At 34.4% G+C, this 22,201-nt stretch overlaps 1 protein-coding gene across 3 annotated transcripts; it reads left to right on the top strand.

The window, feature by feature from the left end:
• The first annotated feature begins 6 nt into the window (after positions 1 to 6).
• SEM1 (SEM1 26S proteasome subunit) lies at positions 7 to 18,262 on the top strand. 3 transcript variants are annotated; one of them, XR_009454745.1, is made up of 4 exons: positions 7 to 201; positions 14,027 to 14,120; positions 16,858 to 16,954; positions 18,068 to 18,262. XR_009454745.1 is itself a non-coding variant. In XM_059712383.1 (4 exons), exons 1-3 carry the CDS (start codon positions 126 to 128, stop codon positions 15,467 to 15,469), a joined length of 195 nt encoding a protein of 64 aa, XP_059568366.1. In that variant the 5' UTR covers positions 8 to 125; the 3' UTR covers positions 15,470 to 15,496; positions 18,068 to 18,262. The 3 variants fall into 3 exon arrangements, 2 of the variants coding, with proteins under 2 accessions (XP_059568366.1, XP_059568364.1); XM_059712383.1 differs by lacking the exon at positions 16,858 to 16,954 and adding an exon at positions 15,445 to 15,496 and having other exon boundaries at positions 8 to 201; XM_059712381.1 differs by lacking the exon at positions 16,858 to 16,954 and having other exon boundaries at positions 14 to 201.
• The last annotated feature ends 3,939 nt before the right edge of the window (positions 18,263 to 22,201 follow it).

Raw genomic sequence — 22,201 nt, 5'->3', positions numbered from 1 at the left:
CGCTCTTCCCCCGCGTCTCTATGGTAGTGCGCGCTCGGCGGCGGCGGCGGCGGCGGCAGTCGGGGTGAGGCGAGTGGGTCCAACTTTCCTGCTGGCCTGAGGGGGTTGGGGCGCGGAGGGTCGCGATGTCCGAGAAGAAGCAGCCGGTAGACTTGGGTCTCCTGGAGGAGGACGACGAGTTCGAGGAGTTCCCTGCGGAAGGTGAGCGGCGGGGCCTCGGCCTCTGGGCCTCGCGGACGGTGACTCAGGCTTCGGGTTGGAGGAAGCGCGGCAGCGAGGGCCGGGCCCAGAGGCGCCCGCGGGAAGTTTGGACCCTGCGGCCGGCGCTGGAGGCCCCGCGAGTGCGACTCCCCGTGCACCCGGCTCCGGGCTCGGCGCGTCCGTGGGCTCGCCGGGGAGGCTGAATGCCTTCTGCTTCCTCGTTGGGAGGAGCCATGGTGACCCTGGGCCCCCGCGCCGGTGTCCGGGACGGTTGGTCCTCCTCTGCTGCCGGCTACCTCGTTCGTGACCCCACCTCTTTTCCCTTTATTTTCTTTGGTTGAGCAGCCCTCCTTTGCCTTTACACCTCCCACTCCCAGAGTTGTTGTTTGTGGTTAGGCCAGTGCTGCTGACTTTTGGGACGTTACAGGTGAAGTCTGAATGAATGTTAGGTGGGGGGGAGGGGGGGTGTCAGGTGTTAGTGCTTCATACACGTTATTGTGTTAGTCGTGTTCCTCACTCATCTTTGATTATTTTGAACTAATCTAAGTTTAAGGATCTTTTTAGGGCCCTGAAATTCTATATGTATTTTTATTAGTTTCCTGGTTACCTAGACTCTAATTTCATAAATCTAGCCAGAAGGTACTGATATTTACAGTTTTTCAGAGAGACACTGAAGCTTGGAACAGTTGAGAAACTTCCCGGGGTCGCATAACTGGCAAGAATTGGTGGACAGCCGGCCCCTTTGATACCAGCGTTCTTAAACCCTTTAGCTGTTTATTTGGTAGATTTGGTTCTGTCTGTTAGATCGTTGTGGCTACTTAGATTTTTTTCCCAAAATTATTTACTTTATTGGCTAAATGTTATAGTTAGGATAGGTATTTGTCTCATAAGAAAAGGAGGTTATTGTTGGGGGTAGTCTTTCTGAAGGTGGTAGAAAGAATTGTGGTTAATGGTGTACAAACTTGTTACATTAAGCCATTATTTGCGTCACTAAAATTGGCCTAAGTTATACCCATCGTGATTCTATTAAATCATAAAACCACACAGCTGGAACACTTGTTCTTTGTATATATAGTGCACTCAGTTGTTGTTTTTTAATGGAAGAAGAAAGACATTAGTGTGCAGACTACACAAATTCATAAACTAGCCCGAGTACATTTCTTCTCAATTCTGGGGTTCATTATACATTGTGGGGATTGTTTGTCTTCTGTTTTGATAGTAGCTTTATCGTCAGACATGTTTTCTTTACCTCACTTTCAAGTTGGTTCATAACCCTCCAGTTTTGAGCTATGCAGTAGAAAACTGGCTATTGAGGGCAGGATCCCATTTCTTACTTAAATTTCATATTTTGAAATAGCATTTATTCATTGTTTATCATATACAAGGTGCAGTATTAGGTACTTTATTTAAATTAGTCTAATTATCACCACAGTCCTGAAGCTCAGAGATTTAAAAAGCTTGCCATTAAGTGGTTAGTCAAACCAAGCTTTAATCTTAACATTTTTCAAAGTGCCTGGTACTTTTTAGATGGTCAGTAAATGCTTGTTGAATGAATGAATCTGTATTTAAAATAAGTAGCTGAAAATTGACTCCTTAAAAAGGATCTAGAGATAATTGTGTACCTGATGATATACATGATTTTTCTCAGCAACTTTCATCTTACCAGCTTTTGCAGAATATGTACTAGTAGTTTGTTCCTGTTCTATGTTTATGTTGTGAGCAGCAATTTGTTCAAAATGTTTGTAGTTACATAGTAAAAAATCTCATTAAAAAGGAAAAGCAAAGAATATTTTTTTGTGAAGAAAAAGGCCTTCACAATAGACTGGTTTATTAGTATTAAGTAATTCACCATTTATTGGTCACCTTACAGAATATTTGTGGTCTTCAGGTTTGAATGTGTAGAACCTACTTCATTCAGGAAACTTTCCATTTAGAATGACAAAAAACATTTGAAATTACTTTGTTTTGTTCAGGTTTCTGTATGTTTCTTCTTTGGTTTATAATTCAGTTTTTCTTACATGTTAATTTGAGTTAGTAAGATTTTGCTGGATACAAAATTAGCTTAGGAGGTGAAACCAAATATTTACTAAGAAAAACTCCAATAAGTAACAAAACTAAGTATCCGTCCAGAATTTATATATACATATGTATATAATTTTGTGTGTGTTTATATTTTTTAAATACACACAGAGGACTATATTATATATAACATTTCTTCTACTTGATTTTTGTATTTTATTTCTTAGGCACGTGTTTACACATTAATGTAAAACTTTACCTTATGCTTTTTAATAGTTGTGCACTACTAGTCCCTTGTATGCATATTAAGTAATCTATTTAGCTTTTGTGTTTATAAGATAAACTCTTAGAGAAGAATTTGCAAGATCAAATTGATAGGTGCATTTATATTTTTTAATATAATATTTTACTTTTAAATAATTGCTAACTTAGAGAGTAATTGAAAGTGCATTCTTTTTTCCCCTAAACCCATGGTCAGCAAACTGCAGCTCGTGAGCCACATAAGGCTCTTTGGCCCCTTGAGTGTGGCTCTTCCTAAGCCTTAGGAGTACCCTAATTAAGTTAATAACAATGTACCTACCTATATAGTTTAAGTTTAAAAAAGTTGGCTCTCAAAAGAAATTTCAATCATTGTACTGTTGATATTTGGCTCTGTTGACTAATGAGTTTGCCGACCACTGCCCTAAAGCATTTGAGAGTAAGTTGACAACCTGATGCCCATCACCCTTGTGTATTCTAATTTGAATTTCCTAAAAAGACATTATCATAGTACAACCATCAAACTTGGAAATTAATACACTAATACATTACTATCATCCATAAATCATCTTTAGGTTTCTCTAATTGTCTCAAAAATGTCTTGATTTAGAATCATGGATCACTACATTCAGTTGTCATGTCTCTTTAGTCTTCTTCAGTCTAGAGTAGTTCTCAGTTTGTCTTCAACTTTCATGATTTTGACACTTTTGAAGATTATAGGCCAGTTATTTTATAGCATGTACCTTAACTTTGACTTGTTTCATGTGTCCACATTATTAGATTCAGGTTCTGCACATTGTCAGGAATATCAGAGTCATGATGCTGTGTTCTTATTGCATCTTGTCAGGGAGAACATGATTTTCATTTGTTCCATTACTGATGATGTTCATTTTTATCACTTTATTAAGGTAGTGTCTGAGAGAGTTTTCCATTGTTAGATTACTAATTTTCCCTTCATAATTAACTGGTATTTTGTGAAGAGGGATTTTGAAACCATGTAAATACAGTATTCCATTCATCATCAAACTTTCAGTTTGTTCATTTGCTTATTTATTATCAGTACAGATTCATGGATTCTCAGTCAGTGGGTTACAATTTATTACTATTATTTACTTTCATCCTCAAATTGTCCCATATTTGAACATTGGGAAGCCCTTCAAGCTATCTTTGACCTTTTGACATGTCACCATCAATCTTTGTGTAATACTTACAATACCTTCTGGCACAACAAGGTATTCCAAGCTAATCTTATACTTTCCCTGCTCCAGTCCTGGAATCAGCTGTTTCTCCAAGGCACATTCCTTATATTGGAGATTGATATTTAGAAGGCAGTATCTTAACTCCAGTTATGCTGATTGCTTTTGGGACCATCTCAGTAGAAGGAGCTAGGAAGTATACAAGTGTATGTATACATATATACACTTTTACATCTATAGTGTATGTGTTTGTATAAAATTATGATTTCACACAGAGATCTCCAATATCTGTTTGTCACAGGGTTTATTCTCACAGGTTTTTTTTTTTCTTTCCATATTCATAATATCTTTCCCAACAGTGAGATACCTGGCTTTCATTATCATAAATATATTGTCTATTTGGTCATCCTCCTCCCTAACCAATCTTTGTTGTCCCCTGCACATAGAGGTGCCCTCCTCATGTCACTTGGGTATCAACATTCTATGTCAGGCCACCCTGTCCCCTCCTCACTCCAGTATTGGATGATTTCTTCACCCTGTTCAGGCTCTGACATAACAACCATGCAGTGCTACTCCTCCACAGGAATGCTACCCCTCCAAGCTCTGCTTGGGCTCTGACACTTAATCAGGACCAGGTACATTTTGAAATTTGATGTATATTTTCAAATTGCCTTTGAGAAGTATTACAGTAATTAACAGTCCATCTACAGTTTACCTTTTTCCTCATTAGGTTGCCTATCTATAATAATAAAAGCATAATATGCTAATTAGACCAGACAGCCGAACAACCTTCCAGACGAAGCCGTGGCTGCATGGGCCAAGCCCCTTGCACGAATTTCATGCATCGGGCTTCTAGTACTCCATGTTAAACATTTTAGGCATTGCAAACCTAATGGAGATGGAAAATATTGCATCATTTTGATTTGGATTGATTTCTTGTGTAAGATTGACCATTATGTTTTTCATTGAACTGTACCTTCTTAATTCTCAGTTTCTTTATATATAACTAGCAGTTTGTGCACTGGTGAGGTCCCTCAGCCTGGCCTGCAGAGATGGGGCCGAAACTGGCTCTCTGACATCCCCAGAGGGGTCCCAGATTGCGAGAGGGCGGTTCTTGGGTGACACACCCCAGAATCGGGCTCCCTCCTCTCTGGTTCCAACTGCGTCACCCAAGATCGGCTGCTGCCAAGTGACCACAGCTCAGCAGCTGCTGCATTAAGCATCTGCCCCATGGTGGTCAGTGTGCATCATAGCTACTGACCAGTCAGCTGGGTGCTTAGACTTTTATATAGAGAGATTTTTGGATAATAGAGTCATATAAGGATTACATGGTTGTATTAGTCTGCTTGAGCTGCCATAACAAAATTCCATATTCTGAGTGGCTTAAACAACAGAAATGTATTTTGTCACTTTTCTAGAGCCTGCAAAATCCAAGATCAAGATATTAGCCTATTCATTTCCTGCTCAGTGCTCTCATTCTGGCTTTCAGACTATTACCTTCTCACTATGCCCTTACAAGGTGAAGACAGAGCAAGCTCTCTGGTGTTTTTGTGGTGTTGTTTTTTTCTAAAATGCCACTTATAGTTTCATCATGAGGACTCCACACTCATGACTTCATAGGATCCTAATTACCTCCAAAAGGCCTCCTCTTCAAATACCATCAAATTAGGGGTTAAGGCTTCAACATAAGAATCTTGGGGTTTGGGGAACACAGACATTCAGTCCATAACAATAATATGTGTAAGTGCATATCATAGAGTTTGGCATAAAGTTGGTATTCAGTGAATATTAGAGCCCTTTCTCTTCTCCCCCCAATCTGTTTAGGGCTTTGGATTTTGGATGATGTTTGATATTTAATTTACTTAGAATTTGAACTATTTTTGACAAATATTTGTAATTTTAGGTATATATGCAATTAAGCTTGTTGAGTTTATGGGTTATTTGATAATTTATTTTCTAATATTAAAATTTTAAAATTAAAAAATATTGTTAATTTTTTTCCAAAAGTACTTTTTAAGTTAGTGTGGTTATTTATATAAAATATTTTAATACATAGAACATAGCATACATTGTTTAAGGATGTATACAGATGGACAATAGGTATAAAAAACAGGGGAGTGAAAACCCCCCAAATCAAGATATTGGTGCTTGGGAGGGGATGGTGAGATGGTGACCAGGATATTACGCAGTAAAAACTGCTTAGAAAAATTATTTGATTAGCTCTTTCACTGATTCTATGGAATGAACAAGCAGTACTAGCAAGCAATCCTGATTTACATGACTCATTGAAAGATGTGGACTGTGGAAACATTTAGGGGAAAATGAAAGTTTTAAAAGTTATATTTTTCTTCTGGGGTACTAAAAATTCACCAAGTAACATTACCTCCCCAGTTATGTGTTCTGTTGTATGCTTGGTAGGAATGGTGGTGTCTTTGTTCTGGAACATGTTCCTTTTATCTCTATCATCCTTCAAGTTCCCTGGCAGTGATTAGCATATAATAACTTACTTATTCATTCAATATATATGTTTGTTGAGTGCTTCCTGTAAATCTGGCACTGAGTAGTGCAGAGAGAGAATGCTACTAACTGACATTTTTCAATACTGTTTTAGATATACAGCTGCCTTATGGTTTTATATTTGGGGCTCAGGAAAAGACCAAGGTTACAGTTAACTAGAGGCTGCACTTAGCCAAATTTGATTCCTTAGGTAGATATTTGTCTTTGGACTTAATGATATAAATATCAGTGGAGATGATGGATAAATAGTTTTCATACCAAGCTTGAGCCTTTCAGTATTTTGCAGGTGCTTATCTGGAATGTGGGTCTCCAAATCCTTACCTCCCCACCTTCAATTAAACCAGAGTAGCTTTGCATTTGACTGTCTTTATCTGTTGGGCTTCTGATTAGGAGGTCCTTTGGTTTCCTGTCAATTGCTGCTGCTGGGGGAGTGGGGAGGGTGATTAATCAATTGATAAAGTGCAACAGCAGTTGAAAAGGGGGAATGATTTCTAGTTGTGTACAACTTGAGATAGCAACATTTGAACAGTTTTCAAAATATACAAATGTAGGAAAGGGGTTTCCAAAAGAAGAGCAAAGAAATAGATGCTTGGAGATGGAAAATCAGTGTGTAAATTTTGGCTATGAAATAGTGGTTGCAAAGCAGGTAGTTTGGGGCCTAACATGGAAGGCTTTTGGACTTTATCCTTAGGTAGATGGGATGTGGATTTTTTTTTGTTTGATATGTGTGTGTTTTCCTTCAGATAGGCAGTTTGGGGAAAGTCAACCCAGAAAAATTAATTTGAAGAGATAGAAAGAAAGAGAGAGTTAAGGACGCTAATTAGCAATAGCTTAGGTGAAGAGTAAGGGCCTGAGATAGATTATTATTAGGAAAGAAGTGAGGAGAGTGAGGGAAGAATAACAAGGGAGCTTTGGCAACTAGTTTGTTAATGGAGTGTTGGTAGTAAGACGAAATCAAGTTTGTGATTTTGCACTTGGCATGTCTAATGTATGACAGATGGTGGAGTTCACATTGGATACCCTTGATTCAGTAGTAGGGAGGATCAGAATGAGGAAAATGACGAGTATAGAACATGAGGGCTTGGGAAAGATGAGAGTAATGGCTTTGGAGAATTTTTTAAGAGAGAATTCAAAATTGATTAACAAAGGTAACAGAAGTCAACATGACTTTGTAGTGGAATCATTCTGCCATATATATATTTTTAAAAATTATTTATGAAAAGAATTGTTTGAATTTCCTTTTGTTAAAATACAAGAAAAAATTATAAATGGTTATGTAAGTTATTTTGAACTTCTTTTCAGACTCCTGGCAACAAATAACTAAAAAAGGTCACTGGTAGTCTGGTGCCAACATCATTTATTACTTGCTTTAGGTTGCTGATCTGAAGTTCCTTATTGACATTTTTGGTCCTTGTTAGAGAAAATATAGTAGTGCAGCGATGCTCTGCTAGCTATTGATTTCGGAGCCACTGAACATAGGCATTATTCTATATGTATAGAATAATAGGGTATAGATATTTTTGTATCACAATAACCTACAAAAGTGACATTTAAAAAAAAGTTTTAACTTATTTTATACAGCTTAAACAGAAACACAAGTAAGTTTATCTCTGACTAGATTTAGTGTGGCTCATCATATTCATGAGCATAATGATGCTATTTGCAAGTATTGCTGTTCTCTTTTACACTCATCTGTGATTGTGAGTGTACAATTTACAACTTTTTCGAACATCATCTGTCTCATATTTTTCTTTATACATGCACATTTATTTTATTTGAAGAAACTTTGTTGGAGATGAGTTTGTTTATATTCAGAGTAGCTTTGCTCTTAAGGAATGAATGATAATTTGATGCTCCTGAAAACTGGTATATTGCATCCCTATTTGGTATAAATTGAATTTCCTCTTTACTTTTCTCCAAAATGGTATCCTTCATACTTTTAAGGTATTTTGGAATGTATGTTGGAGGGTGGGGAGAATAAGTAATCTTAAGGACAGAGAGAGAAAAATCTTTTCCCTCTTTAATGTCAAGGTGATACTTAGATAAAGTATATGGGATCTTTGATAGCTCAGATTTTTGAAATTTAAAGCTAGTCACAGATGTAATTCTCACTGACAAATGTGAACAAAGCCATATTTGGGGGCAAAGTCCTAAATAATTTAGAATTGCTAGAAACTTATGTATTAGGCATCTGTTACTGGTTATTTCTAACTCTGACTTCTTAAAATATGATAATTTTTTTACCAGTACACATCTGGAGACCTGCACACTGAAGTCAACACAGATGTCGTTATTTAAACGATTAATCACAATCCTGGCAATGCATTTAGTGTTGAAGATAACATGTATGCTTTATAACTCATCCACATGTTGAAGGAAGGCCTTAGCTATGAATCTGGTATCCTCATTTGATTTTATTGTTTTAACCTTTTAAAAAGGTATTTCTGGGTTTAAGGCTTTAAAATGAAGTGATTAAATCAAATTGCATGATTATCAGTGTTATGTTATAATTAAAAATTAAAACACAGTTCAGTCAGAGATATATTGCAAGAGATGTCAGCCAAATCCTAGAGATTACAATAGTCACAGCTTATTTATGTTACATGTTCACTTAGTGGAGTTTACATATATTATAGCTTACATATACTGTAACATATATGCATATGGAGAATTTGTAAGTTTTGAAAATAATATTTAAGGCTCTTATATCCTGTCACTTAAACTTCTTAATATAGTTTAATATATTCCTAGTTAATAAAGAAAATATTAAAAGTTTCTACCTAAAATAGATATAGATTCTGGTTTGTCACTGTGAACACTAAGTTTCTTAATGGTACTTTTTGTTAAATAATTTAAAATACTTAAGTTGTAGTTCAAACAGTTAATTATTGTCCTGAATTCTTCATCTGTGATGGATGGAAGGATAGCATGGCATGGGGCTTCTGTGCATCTTACTCCTAGGATAAGACATTAAGGTTAAAAAGTATATTCAGATTTATGTGATGATTAATGAATTTAACTAGCTTTTCCATTTTTGTATACTCGAGTATCATAATTATGAAATACTGTATAATTATACCAAAGAAATATAAAACTATTGTCAAGTCTTTGTGTGTGTGCTCTACCTAAAACCTTGCTCATAATACTGTTTTCCCCTCTTTCATAAGCATTTTCCTTTTTGGGGGTGGGGGGGCACTTTATTTCTATCTTATTTCTTTTCCTTTCTTGACATTAAAGTAGCATTAGGTGGTTGTTAAAGGAGGGAAGAGATGCTTTACCCTTATGCATTAAATGATCATCAGAATTCAACTCAATAAACTAAAAATTATACTACTCTTGAAATTAAAAAAAGACTGTTCAAACTAGTATCTCTGTATTATGTTAAGAATTTTTACTTTTTCTTGCCTTTTTAGAATTAAGGATTGGGGCTCCTACAAAAAAGTTATGAAATACTTAGGTTTCTGCCACTCTGAAGCAGTTGGGTACAAATTAAGTATTTTTTTTAGTCTCTCAAAGTTAAAAGAATTAAAGCTAGCTTGAAGACACGTGAATGTATCAACTAATAACAGTATTGAAATTAATATTTTTAATCAAGTCATAATTAGATTAAAAGTTCCTGGGGGAGGGGGGGTTGTGTCTTTATTGTTCTGGAAAGGGTAGGTTTACGGTTAGCAGAGATATGTGAAAAAAATATTATTTTATATTTCTAACTTGAATTTTTTGACACATTACCATTTACTTTTTAGAGACCAGTGTAGTGAACAATTTAGGAAGCTGGTTAGTTAGAAGTTGTTCAGGCTATGTGAGGTTTAGTGTCTTACAACCTTGACACAATTCATTTGTGACTTGAGTTATATCACCCCCTTTACTTAAGAACATATTATCCAGTATTAATGAATTCAGATTATTTTGTGGAACATTAAACTTCATTAGGTAGCTTTATAAAGACTCCTTAAAATATCAGTAAAACAAATATTTAATTTGACAATTTCTATTTCTAGACTTATCCCAAATATATTTATAGTCTAGGATTTGATATCATAAAATAATGGTAGAAAAAGTTACTAAATATTTTCTTGTAAGGCAGTCTCTATTGTATGGTGGTGGTTTTCAAACAAAGAGGGGTATAATGTACACTGATCTCTAACTAAGGCTTTTTTCTGTCTCCAAAATTCTGTAATTTTAACCAGTCCTCAGTCTTAACCATTTTGTAAAACTTGAAGTCTAAAGCCAAAAACCTTGCTACATTGCAGTTTATTGAAATTGTTTTATGTGACATATTTACATGGAAGGCCTTAATATCATTAAAATAAAATAAGAAACAAAAAATCCTAAATTGTTCATTAATACTATTAGGTAGCTCCAGAGCTCTCGATTATAGTAACTGGAGGGAATGTGGAGTAATAGTATTAGTTATTGTTCACTTGCTGTAAAAGGGATAATGGATTTAGTTGTTTCATTACAAGTTCAACATATAGGAATGTAAGTTTCTATAAAAGATATGTTTGAGATTATTTGAAGTGTTTTATTCAGTTTTAAAATTTAAAATTATTTAGTTGATTTTTAATGATATAGTATTACAGAGAATTATATCTATTGTTTGAAATGAGGCTTCTTTGGTTTATCTTAGGATACACCTCATATTACCTTTTCTTAGTGTTCCTCTCTTGTATATTTAATATTGCAATTTCTGCCCCATTTATTTTTACCCTATAATAGTTCACCTCTTTCATATTGAGATGTCTGTTTTTTAGAACAAAAAAAGAAAGTTTATATATAATATTATAATATATAATTATAATGTTCATAGTAAACAGTTTATTATTTATTGCAATGGCACTATGAGAGTAACAGTACTGTTTAGTCCCTATACCTAATGATTAACTTAGGCTTAACTAAGAAACTTTTCTAGTCTATAAAAGTGCAGAAATGTTATTCTTTCAGTTTATCTTTAGCTTTGGGAATAGCTATATCTATTAAATTGGTTTATAGTAGCTGTCTGATCACTCTTCCTTAGACTGAGGAAAATCCTGAATATGATTTCCTTTTCTTTAACTCTTAATCTACTCTTCATTAAAAATATAGTTAATTTCACACACAGTAAAATTTTTCAGTTCAAGTTTTAAGGTACTTCTACAAGAAAGGAGAAAATGTAAGAATATATTTAGCTCAGCCAACTTAATTTTGAGATGTAATTAGTACTTACTATTATTGAGTATTACTATTGTTAAGGACTTCAGAGAATAGGAATTCAATTTAGGTAATTGCAATATTCCCTCTTTAAGAACAATAATATTACTAGGAGATATAAAAAATATATGCAAGTGAAAATTCACATTTTTTATTGAAAATTTTTACTAATGAATATACATTCACTGCCCTATGCCATGGTTGGCAAACGGCGGCTCTTTGGCCCCTTGAGTGTGGCTCTTCCTAAGCCTTAGGAGTACCCTAATTAAGTTAATAAAAATGTACCTACCTATATAGTTTAAGTTTAAAAAATTTGGCTCTCAAAAGAAATTTCAATCATTGTACTGTTGATATTTGGCTCTGTTGACTAATGAGTTTGCCGACCACTGCCCTATACAATGATTAAAGTTAGCCATACATTTGACTGTATGTTGTTGCTTTTTAGCAACCTGAAACAAATTGCCTCAGGGAAATTTTTTCATCTTTTTTTAGGCACTGTGTCCTTAAAAGATAGTTTCCACATGGTCTCTCTTAGGGGATCATTGAATGAAGTGATCACATTTCTCAGAAGCAGTCTTAAGTATAATTGAGAATTTTACATAACATTTATAATACATGATATTGTTGATATCTTCTATCTTTAATTATGTACTCTTGGCTTTACTGAAACCATCACTAGCCTCTGTTTTCTTCATATTGACAACTCAGGAAGGGAACTTAAGAAGTATAGTTTCTAAGTGGAACTATAGCATTTTAGTAATTTCTACTGTGTGCCCAACACCTAGCTGTAGGCATTAGAATTACAAATTTAATAAAATGCTATTCCTACCTGAAGGTGTTGAATAGTATCCACAGGAATAGCGGTGGTTGTTTTAGGCATCTGTGGTGGGTGGATGGGTATATACTGTGTAAGATTGGGGAGGAGGGAACAGAAAGAGGGCCACAGTAATAGTCCATGAAGGGAAAAATTACTTCTCAATTAACATAGTGGCAGTAAGAGTAGTGAGAGGGAGACTAAACTCTGGAGATAGTTGGGAGTTGGAAAGGATAATGACTTTGATAGTTGAAGGAGAAAGAGTAGGTAAGATGCCTCCCGTGATTCTGCTTTGGGGAACCAGGTAAATGGAGATACTTACTTCTATTCTTAAATCATAACAAAGACATATCACATTTTAAAAGTTTTGTTGATACATAATGTAACAAAATACTTATAGTATGTGTCATTGCTGAATAGTTTTAAATCTAAATGTGCATTATAAGAAAAGCCTAACTCATGTTTTGTTATTTAATTATTTTTCTTTTAGGTTTAAATATTCTTAGCCATGTTTCTAATAGGTATAGAAAATGTAATTCATAATTACTGATTTTGAAGGGGAGGGGTTTAAACAAAAATTTACAAAATCTGATTTAGAGTTCTGTTGTGTGTTTCACAACTGTTTGTTGTACATATGCTAGGTACTGTTTGAATTTAAGAATACAGAGATAAAATAGAGTTGTTACTCTTGAGCTCAGACACTCATGATTGTACAGTATGTAAGTGCTGTGATAGAGATATACACAAAAGAAGGGATCTAATCTCTAAAGGTAAGGAGGAAGAGAAGGGAATATGGAAGGCTTCCAGAGGTAATTTCCAAACCTATTTTTAAAAAACTATTTTCTGACATTTTAATTTGGAAACTTTCAACCCTGAAGAAAAGTTTAAAACAGAGGGGAAATGGGGCATGGTGGTGGCGAATTGGGTAAAGGGGTCACAAGGTATAGACTTCCAGTTATAAAATAAATAAGTCATGAGGCTATCATATACAGCAATGATGACTCTAGTCAGTAATGCTGTACTGCATATTTGAAAGGTGCTAAGAGAGTAAATCTTAAAAGTCTTCACAAGAAAAAAATGTAACTGTATAGTGATAATATTAACTAGTCTTATGATCATAAATATCAAATCATTGTGTTGTACACCTAAAACTAATAAAACGTTATATGTTAATTATACCTCATTTAAAAAAAGATGTATAATGTTTACTTTATTTCTCTCATGTATAGCATACATGATATATATCAAATATATATTTTGAGAACCATTTGTAAGTAAATTGTTGACAAAATAACACTTAACTCTTAAATATTTCAGTGTACATGTCTTAAAGAATAAAGACATTCTCCTCTAAAACAATTTTACAATCAAATTTAAGAAAATATTTGGTCTACTTTTTATTATCTGTGAATGAGTTACCTTTTTAATGTTTAGCAGTTTTGAATTTCAGGCTGATGTCTTCCTGTTACTCAACTTACCTTAGTGTTGTTAGTGCTATGTTTTGAAAGATTGTGAAATAGACCTTATAAAAGTTAGCCCAAGGAGAAATCAGGAAAGTAAATATCCTCCTGAAATTAAAATAAATATTCATGGCAAATATAATTTGTATATTAACTTTTGTTTTAGATTATCTGCAAATTCAAAAATTGAGAGAACATATGTGACAGCATAAATTGAGATTTAAAGAGGAAGATTACCATTTCTCATACTAGTATATATGGTATTACATGTTTTGAATTGTTAGAGTTTTCAGGGCAAAGTTTCTGAAGTTCTTGTATTTATGGAAATAATATATGAGAACTATTTAGACAGCATCTGTTTCTGTTTTCAGACTGGACTGGTTTAGATGAAGATGAAGATGCACATGTCTGGGAGGATAATTGGGATGATGACAATGTAGAGGATGACTTCTCCAATCAGTTACGGTAAACTTTAAGCCAGATTTTTATATAACTTAGTATTAATTGTAAGCACAGAATATGTCATCTACATATGATAATTGAGCTCTTAAAAGATAATTAATCTTTGAAATATGTTTTTGGATTCTGAAAAGTAAGACATTTTGCCTTCATTTCTTGTGTTTCTAAATATGAATACTTTGGGTAAGTGCCTAGAGCTTTTGTTCTTTCTAGGCTCTTGGCAAAAGTGGTTAAATAGAAGCATATTTACTGTTTTTTATCCTTGTGGGTTTAATTCTGTTGAAGTTAATTTTCTGCCAATATTGAATAACTCAGTAGAAATTAGAATCGTAGAGTGCTAGAACCCACCTTTCCTTCTGGCTATCACCATACTGTTGTCTGAGTCTCTATAGTCATTCATGCTTAATCTCTTCACAATTTTTCACCCAGCTCCCCAACCTCTCTCCCATCTGACAGTTGTCAGTCTGATTTTGTTTGTTAAATTATTTTGTTGATTAGATTCTCTATATAAGTGAGATTATAAGGTATTTGTCTTTCTCAGACTGATTTCACTTAGCATAATAATTTCCAGATTTATCCAGACTGTCACAAAAGGAATGATTTCCTTTTTTTTTTTTTACAGCCAAGTAGTATTCCAATGTGTAAATGTACCGTAGTTGTTTTATCCATTCATCTGCTGATGGATACTTTAGCTGTTTCCAGATCTTGGCTATTGTAAATAATGCTTCAATGAGTATAGAGGTGCATTTATTCTTTTGAATTAGTGTTTCGGGTTTCTTTGGATATATTCCCAGAAGTGGGATCACTGGGTCAAAAGGTTCCATTTTTAATTTTTTGAGGAAACTCCATTCTGTTTTCCACAGTGGCTTCACCAGTCTACTACATTCCCAACACATGCCTGAGGTTCCTGTTTTCTCCATATCCTGGCCAGTAATTGTTGTTTGTTGATTTATTGATGATAGCCATTTTGATAGGCATGAGATGATGTCTCATTGTGGTTTTAATTTGCATCTCTATGATGATTAGCGCTCCTATGATGATTAGCGACCTTGAGAGCATCTTTAAGTCAAATTTCTCCAAAGTCTCTTTTGTCTTTCATTAGCCAGAAAGTAGCACTTTTCTTTTAAAAATTAAGTCAGGACATTATTGAGTGCTACGAATTTATTGGGAACTTTTAATAAATGTATTTATAATGGGATTTCTTGTCACTACTACATCTTGCCTTTTTACTGGTTTGAAAATAGAGCATTATCCATATGTTCTTTGTGGCTTGTTTTCATAATACACCTCCACAGTGGTCTTATGTTCTCTGTTGTGTTTCTGCCTTTAGGTTTGTGGATTTCCATAGTGTATAAATCTTGGTATCTCCATTAGTGAATAAGGTATTTCTTTTTTGTTTCCTGTTTGAGTCATGAGTATTTTTCCCTACAAGGTTGTTCATATGTCAACAGTTCTATCAAATAGAACATACTATAGTGATGGAAGTGTTCTGTAACCCATTCGTGTGATTAGTGAGCACATGAAATGTGGCTAGCGCAGCTAATGAACTACATTTAATGAAATAATTTTACTAAATTGCCACGTATGAATACTATATTGGACAACATAGCCTCAGATAATATTTATATTTCTGCTTTTAAAAACTTGTCTCGATTAACAAGTCTCCAGCAAATATGCCTTCCTAGTCTTTGTAAAATGCATTGAGGCCTTTAGTGTGGTATTGTAAACCATGGTAAAAAAACACACACATGTTCTTCTATCTTCTGTTGTTATTTGGTCCTAATCCCATCTAATTTCGGAGAGGCAGTTTGTACTTTAGAGTCAGTCATATTCCCCTGAGTTCTAACTCCAGATCTGTCTTCAGCAACAACCTACCACAAACTTTCCATGTTTCTTTCTCTTTTAGTGTAATTACCTTTAGCAAGTAGAAGTAGAAAGAAAAAAGGATATCTGTGTCTCCAAGTAACTGAAAGTCCTGTTTTTGCTGTTTCTGATACATTTGTTTCTCTGTATATCAGAAGTAGGTAGGATTATCAGATTTTCCTGACCCTGCATCACATTTTACATAAAAACTATGTTCTTGATTTACTGTGTCAGATATAACCACTGGCATATAACAGGTTTTTTTGGATAGTAAGAGGAGTTCCCAAACCTATTAGTCTTAGTCTTCTTCTATTGTAAAAGGAATGCTGGTTTTGTTTGTTTGTTTCAAATAGTATATATTCACTATGTGTCTCATTTCTTCTCTTTGCTGGATTTTTCCATTTAACAGGCTCTTGATATTAGTGTTTTTATATTGTTTTGTGTTTTATGCTTAATGGCCTTGATTTCTTTTCCTTTTGATTTCTTATATATCCTAAATTTTAGCAAAGAAGTTTTCATGTTCTCTACGAATTTAGCTAATAGGGAAACATATTATTTCTTTTGTATTTGTAAATAATTTATAAATATAATTGGTTACCACCTCCTGTCAAGAAGTCAGATGGGTTTTTTGTTTTGTTTTGCCTTTGTTGTTAAAATAAGAGGAAGTAAATAATATACATTAATTGTGTTGAAGGCATCAGAAAACTATTATTTAAGAAACTTTTTAAATTAATTTAATGTTAAATAGGAAACATATGAAAGGTAGGCATTATAATTTTAAACTTCCTGGGTGGGAGGGCAAAAGAAACATTTTAATTAAATTTAGCAAAGGAAGGGGTAGAGTCAGAAACTTGTGCTGATCTTTATACCCCTATTCTAGCATTTTACTACTAGTCCATACTGACCTCTACACCTGAGCAGAAGAAAGATGATTCATATGAATAATCTCTGGCCTTAATATTATTCATGGACTTTAGGTTAGTGTTTATATTATAAGTAACTAAAATTTTTAGGAAATTGAAGGAGTGTGAGGAAATGAATAATAAATATTATACATCATTCCCACCATGTGCTTTTTACATTGTGTTTACATTGGATAGTATGATAGTGGCTAAGCTAAATTACACTTGAGGACAAAAGTCTTTGTTTTATTGGATGTAATGATGTATGGCACATTAGTCATACTTTACATTTGTATTATGTTTTATCATGGATTGGCCCTCAAATAATTTTGTGGTGAACTATTGTAAAATCGGAATTGTGGCAGGTAAGTTGCTGGTGATACTTGGAATGGTAGTTTAAATAGCTGAAATTCATTACAGAACTAAACTTTATTGTGCAAATGTTTTATATAAGGCTAGTCAGCTATTGCAGTTGACATTTTCAGAAACTTCAGGTTGAATAAATTATTTAAAATTATAAAAAGTGTCTTTTTAAACTGTGCATTTTTTCCAGTATAATTTTTGAGATTTTTTATTCATATTTAAAATTAGGAAAGTCTCATTTAATAGTTTATAACTTATTTATTATATTTATTTTGCTTACGTATAGCTAACGCAGAATAATGCTTACCCTTAAATTTGATTTATAATTTCTGTCTGCTTAGCTCAATAGATATATGTAAATATGGAAAGCAATCTGTTCATCTCTTATGTGTAAATAACAGTAATACCTATTGTGAAGATTATGAAATCCCTAAGATTGATATCAGTGTCTTGTGTTCTTAACTGTATGGTTAATGATTCTTAAAATTTGTTTAAATATTTATTATTATTAACCGGACATTTTATGGTATTTGGAAGGTATTTGGAAGATAGCAGTAAATTTCTTATATTTCTTCCATAAATAGATTATCAGAAAATTAAGGAATATGAAATACTAGTGGGAAATTAAAATTTTACTAGCATTGTGTTGATTCATATCCACTTTCTTGTATAGATTTATTTCTAGGGACTAAAGGAATTTGGTAGTATTTTTAATTGGTGCCTAAATTTAGCTCATTTTTAATTTATTGTATTATTTCTTAAAACCACCTGTTTCTTTAATCTAAAGAATGTCTAGTGATATTATATTTTTGTGTTTTATTTTAGAGCTGAACTAGAGAAACATGGTTATAAGATGGAGACCTCATAATATCCAGAAGAAGTATTGAAGCAACCTAAAGTTGATTTACTAAATTCTAGGTCACAGAATCCAGGATGAATAAACTTAAAAAATGTTTATTTCATTACTTGCTTGGCTTTATTTTTGCTTTTGTAACACAAAAAATAAATGTTTTGATCTAATTTTGGTTTGGTTCAGAAGTCTTGATTTTTGCCTAATAATTAACTTTCTCATAGTATTCATGATTTTCCAGGACTTGATTATATAGAGTAAAACTTCCTATTATGATTTTTTGTTTTAATGTTAACTGAGGCTCAGAGAGGTTAAAATGAAATGAGCTAGAATCCATATCCCCAATTCAGTAGTTAAACCACGTCAATTAAATATTAGTCTTATTCATAAGGTATTTCTTTTAAGTTACTTTTAAACTTAATCTCATCTGTATTTTTAAAGCTTAGACAACATTCACATTTTTAAGATGATTCTTCAAAACCTGTGTTTTAAGATATTAATCATTTTAAATTGCTTAATCTACTTTTCTGTGTGGGAGATTTAATTTAGTTAGTAAATTATTCTTTCTGATAAGACTTAGAATGGGGCTGTTATACAGTTTTTATTAGGAATATTTCAGACTTGAATGTGTTACTATTTAGAAGTAGAATCACTGGTGCTGTTGAATAATTTAAAATGTAAAATTTATTTAACATGATGTAGTATTAACACCAAATAGAAAAGTTGGGCACCAGAAATATAATTTAAGTTATGCCTCGAAACGATTTTGAACATACGTAAGTTTTTTCCTCCTAAGACAAGCATAAATCTGCCTTACCTAGCTGACAACTACTAGATGATCAGATGGAATAAAAGTAATAAAGAACTTTGGAAAGTGTAAAAAGACCTTATGTTTTTGTAACATATAGTTAGAAAATGTAGCATGTAAAGAAATATTTTTATTGGATATTTTCTCAATTTTCTGGTCACTGGTTATAAGGTCGTTTTTAGACCCCATTATCATAGGTTACCTTGAGAGTCTCAGACAAGTACCCAGGCGAATGGCCACTGCATGTGACTTTTAAATTGGTGAGATACAATTTTGAAACCTCGTAGGAATTGGACAGGGACTTTAATGGGTTATCTCTACTTTAAAGTCAGTATTTTATCCTTAAATTACAAATTTCAGTTTAGGTGGTTTTCTCTTTTAAGAATTGAGTACCTAAAAATTGGTATTTGGCATCAAGATGATGAAGCACATTGGTGGTGGAAAGTGTGACTAGTCTAGCTTAAGAAAATTATCTTTATGGGATTTTACAGTTAATAGATTTCTTTAACTTTGACCCTGTGAAGCAGGCAGGAAAGATGTGTCTATTATAAATATTCATCAAATAGAAAACTGAATCTCAGAGAAAATTAGAAAGTGAAAGCATCCAAGGTTGCATAGCTAACAGGTGTCAGATACAGATTTAAATCCAGGTTTTTTCCCTTGTAATTTTCCATAATCAATATCATTTGAAATAGTTTTGAATTCAAATTGTAGATGTAATAATGTTCAACATTTTTCATCAGGCCTTGGATTGGAATTATTGCCATTAGATGCCATGTCCTTTCATCCTGTTCCCACTAAATGTTTAATTTAGAGGACTGTGATAATAAGCCACCTCCCTTTTGAAAGATTATATGGTGTAATAATGCCTTTTTATGGCATGTCATGTTCTACCCTGTATTTTTTAAAGATACTCATATCCTTTCTGTCCCACACTTACCAAGTTGGAAGCAAACATCTTCCACCCTTTTGGCAGAGAGTCAACAGTTTGTACTACTCAGTGTACCCCCTGATGCTGGGGAGTTGCACTCAAGTTTTCTAGCTACCTTAATGGCTCCTGCTGGATTCCACCGTGAGCCCAGCCAGCATGACTCAGTAGTTGAGCGTCGACTTATGAACCAGGAGGTCAGGGTTCGACTCCCGGTAAGGACATATGCCAGGGTTGCAGGCTTGGTCCCCAGTGGGGGATGTGCAAGAGACAGCCCATCAGTTATTCTCTCTCATCATTGATGTTTCTATCTTTTTCCCTCTCCCTCTGAAATCAATAAAATATATATATTTTTAAATCTTGGCATGAGTCTACACTCTGCTTTGGGTTCAATTCTTGCTTTGTTCATAATTCTCTCAGTTGCTTTAGATTTTTTTTTTTGAACGATTATATACATACACATATATATATATTTAAATATATTTTATTGATTTTTTACAGAGAGGAAGGGAGAGGGATAGAGAGTTAGAAACATCGAGGAGAGAGAGAAACATCGATCAGCTGCCTCCTGCACACCCCCTACTGGGGATATGCCCACAACCAAGGTACATGCCCTTGACTGGGATCGAACCTGGGACCTTTCAGTCCGCAGTCTGACGCTCTATCCACTGAGCCAAACCGGTTACGGCTGCTTTATATTTTAAAAAAACTTATTTATATCAATGTATATTATTTCATTTTCTATTCTCAGTCTTGGCCTCTCCTTGAAACCTCATACTCCTATACCTAACAACTCTATCACCTGCACCAGTTGTTCCCTCAATGCTCATCCTCAGAAGGCTTTCCCTCATCATCAACCTGTGGGTCGCAACCCCTGGAAATACATCCTGCATATCAGATATTTACATGACGATTCATAACAGTAGCAAAATTACAGTTATGAAGTAGCAATGAAAATAATTTTATTGTTGGGGGTCACCACAACATGAACTGTATTAAAGGGTCGCGGCATTAGGAAGGTTGAGAACCACTTAGGTATCCACTCAGTCACTCCACACATGTTGCCTTCTAAAAAATGTTCTGAAATAATATTCAATTTTTAAAAATTAATTTTGCATTGCAAATGATCACCTCCCTGCGTATCAGAAACCAATTGCAAATGATAGCCAGAATATTGATTTGGTTTTGCTGTCTATATCGTTGCTGTGGGGACTGATGGACTGTCAAAAGGTTAATGTAAGGATAAAATTCATTTTATAGAAGCTATAGTTTGAATTAACTTGTCAAGTGAAATCATTATTTTGTTACTCCGGTGTTCTCTTCCTTTTGTTCCATAGCTGTCATGGATTAGTCAAGTTTATACTCCTACCTTCTTTGTTGCCGTTTGGCTACAGTCTAGGAAGTAGCAGTACAATATCAGTGATGGCTACAAGGTAGGATGACATCTTAGAGTAAGGAGACTAATATTGTATATTTTTCTTTTTGTATTGATTTTGTCTTTTTAGTTTATTATTGGTCTCCTGTTCTAGATTGTGAATTCTTGGAAGATAAAATCCCTATTGTATTCATCGTTACATCTCCTCCTTTTAGTCTGGGTTCCCTTTGCAGACCTAGAGATAAGAATTTAAGTGTGAGTAGTTTATTACGGGTGTGATAGGGGAGTGGGGAAGTGAGGCAAATAATACAGGGAAACTTGTAAAGAGTATATATATCAAGCAGATAACCGCTGGGCAGTTAGACCTTAATTCTATCTAGGCACTCTGGGAGGTCATATACAGCATACCTCAGAATTACCTGAACCAAGGTGCTGGGGGGCTAGAATATCCAGCCCAGGGCTAGGATATCCGGCCCTAGCCCCCAGCACCTTGGTTGAGAGTTAGTCTGAGAGAGGGAAATTGTTAATTCCCAGTAACTAGGTCTGGCCCATGTGCATGCAGAGTAGGTTCTGGCTGCCAGAGAAAACTTTCAAGCTGCTGGGAGCGGGGAGTGAGACTGTCCTGTCTGGAAATGTTAAGTAATGAAGTGGTAGAGTCAGGGCACCAACGAAACTGCACATCTCTATGCTATACTTCGTATTTCTTGAAGTATTTATGATGTGAATCTTGAAACCATTGATCAGGAAATCAGAAGAAGGATTGGAATAATCAGCATAGACTAGGAAGTAGAGATATTTTTAAACCATGAGAGAGGACTTTTGATTTCCTTCTTGGTTATAAGGCACAAACAAATCCATCTAATAAGCCGTGCCACGTAATTGTACCTGGACAACTCAAACCTTATAGTCTGCCAAGAGAGGTCAGCAGGGTGACTAATGACTGCAAAATATACCTTTAATTGTTGCCTGCAGTGAAAATGTATTACAGAAAAATCTTC

This window comes from Myotis daubentonii, chromosome 10 (genome assembly GCF_963259705.1).
Source record: "Myotis daubentonii chromosome 10, mMyoDau2.1, whole genome shotgun sequence".
Lineage (NCBI taxonomy): Eukaryota > Metazoa > Chordata > Mammalia > Chiroptera > Vespertilionidae > Myotis > Myotis daubentonii.
This window is presented reverse-complemented; position numbering and strand designations above follow the sequence as displayed.

Coding starts and splice junctions, on each gene's coding strand:
- SEM1 (XM_059712381.1), top strand. CDS start 126: ATGTCCGAGAAGAAGCAGCCGGTAGACTTGGGTCTCCTGGAGGAGGAC. Junction 202..14,026: donor CGAGGAGTTCCCTGCGGAAG/GTGAGCGGCGGG, acceptor TTCTGTTTTCAG/ACTGGACTGGTTTAGATGAA. Junction 14,121..18,067: donor GACTTCTCCAATCAGTTACG/GTAAACTTTAAG, acceptor GTTTTATTTTAG/AGCTGAACTAGAGAAACATG.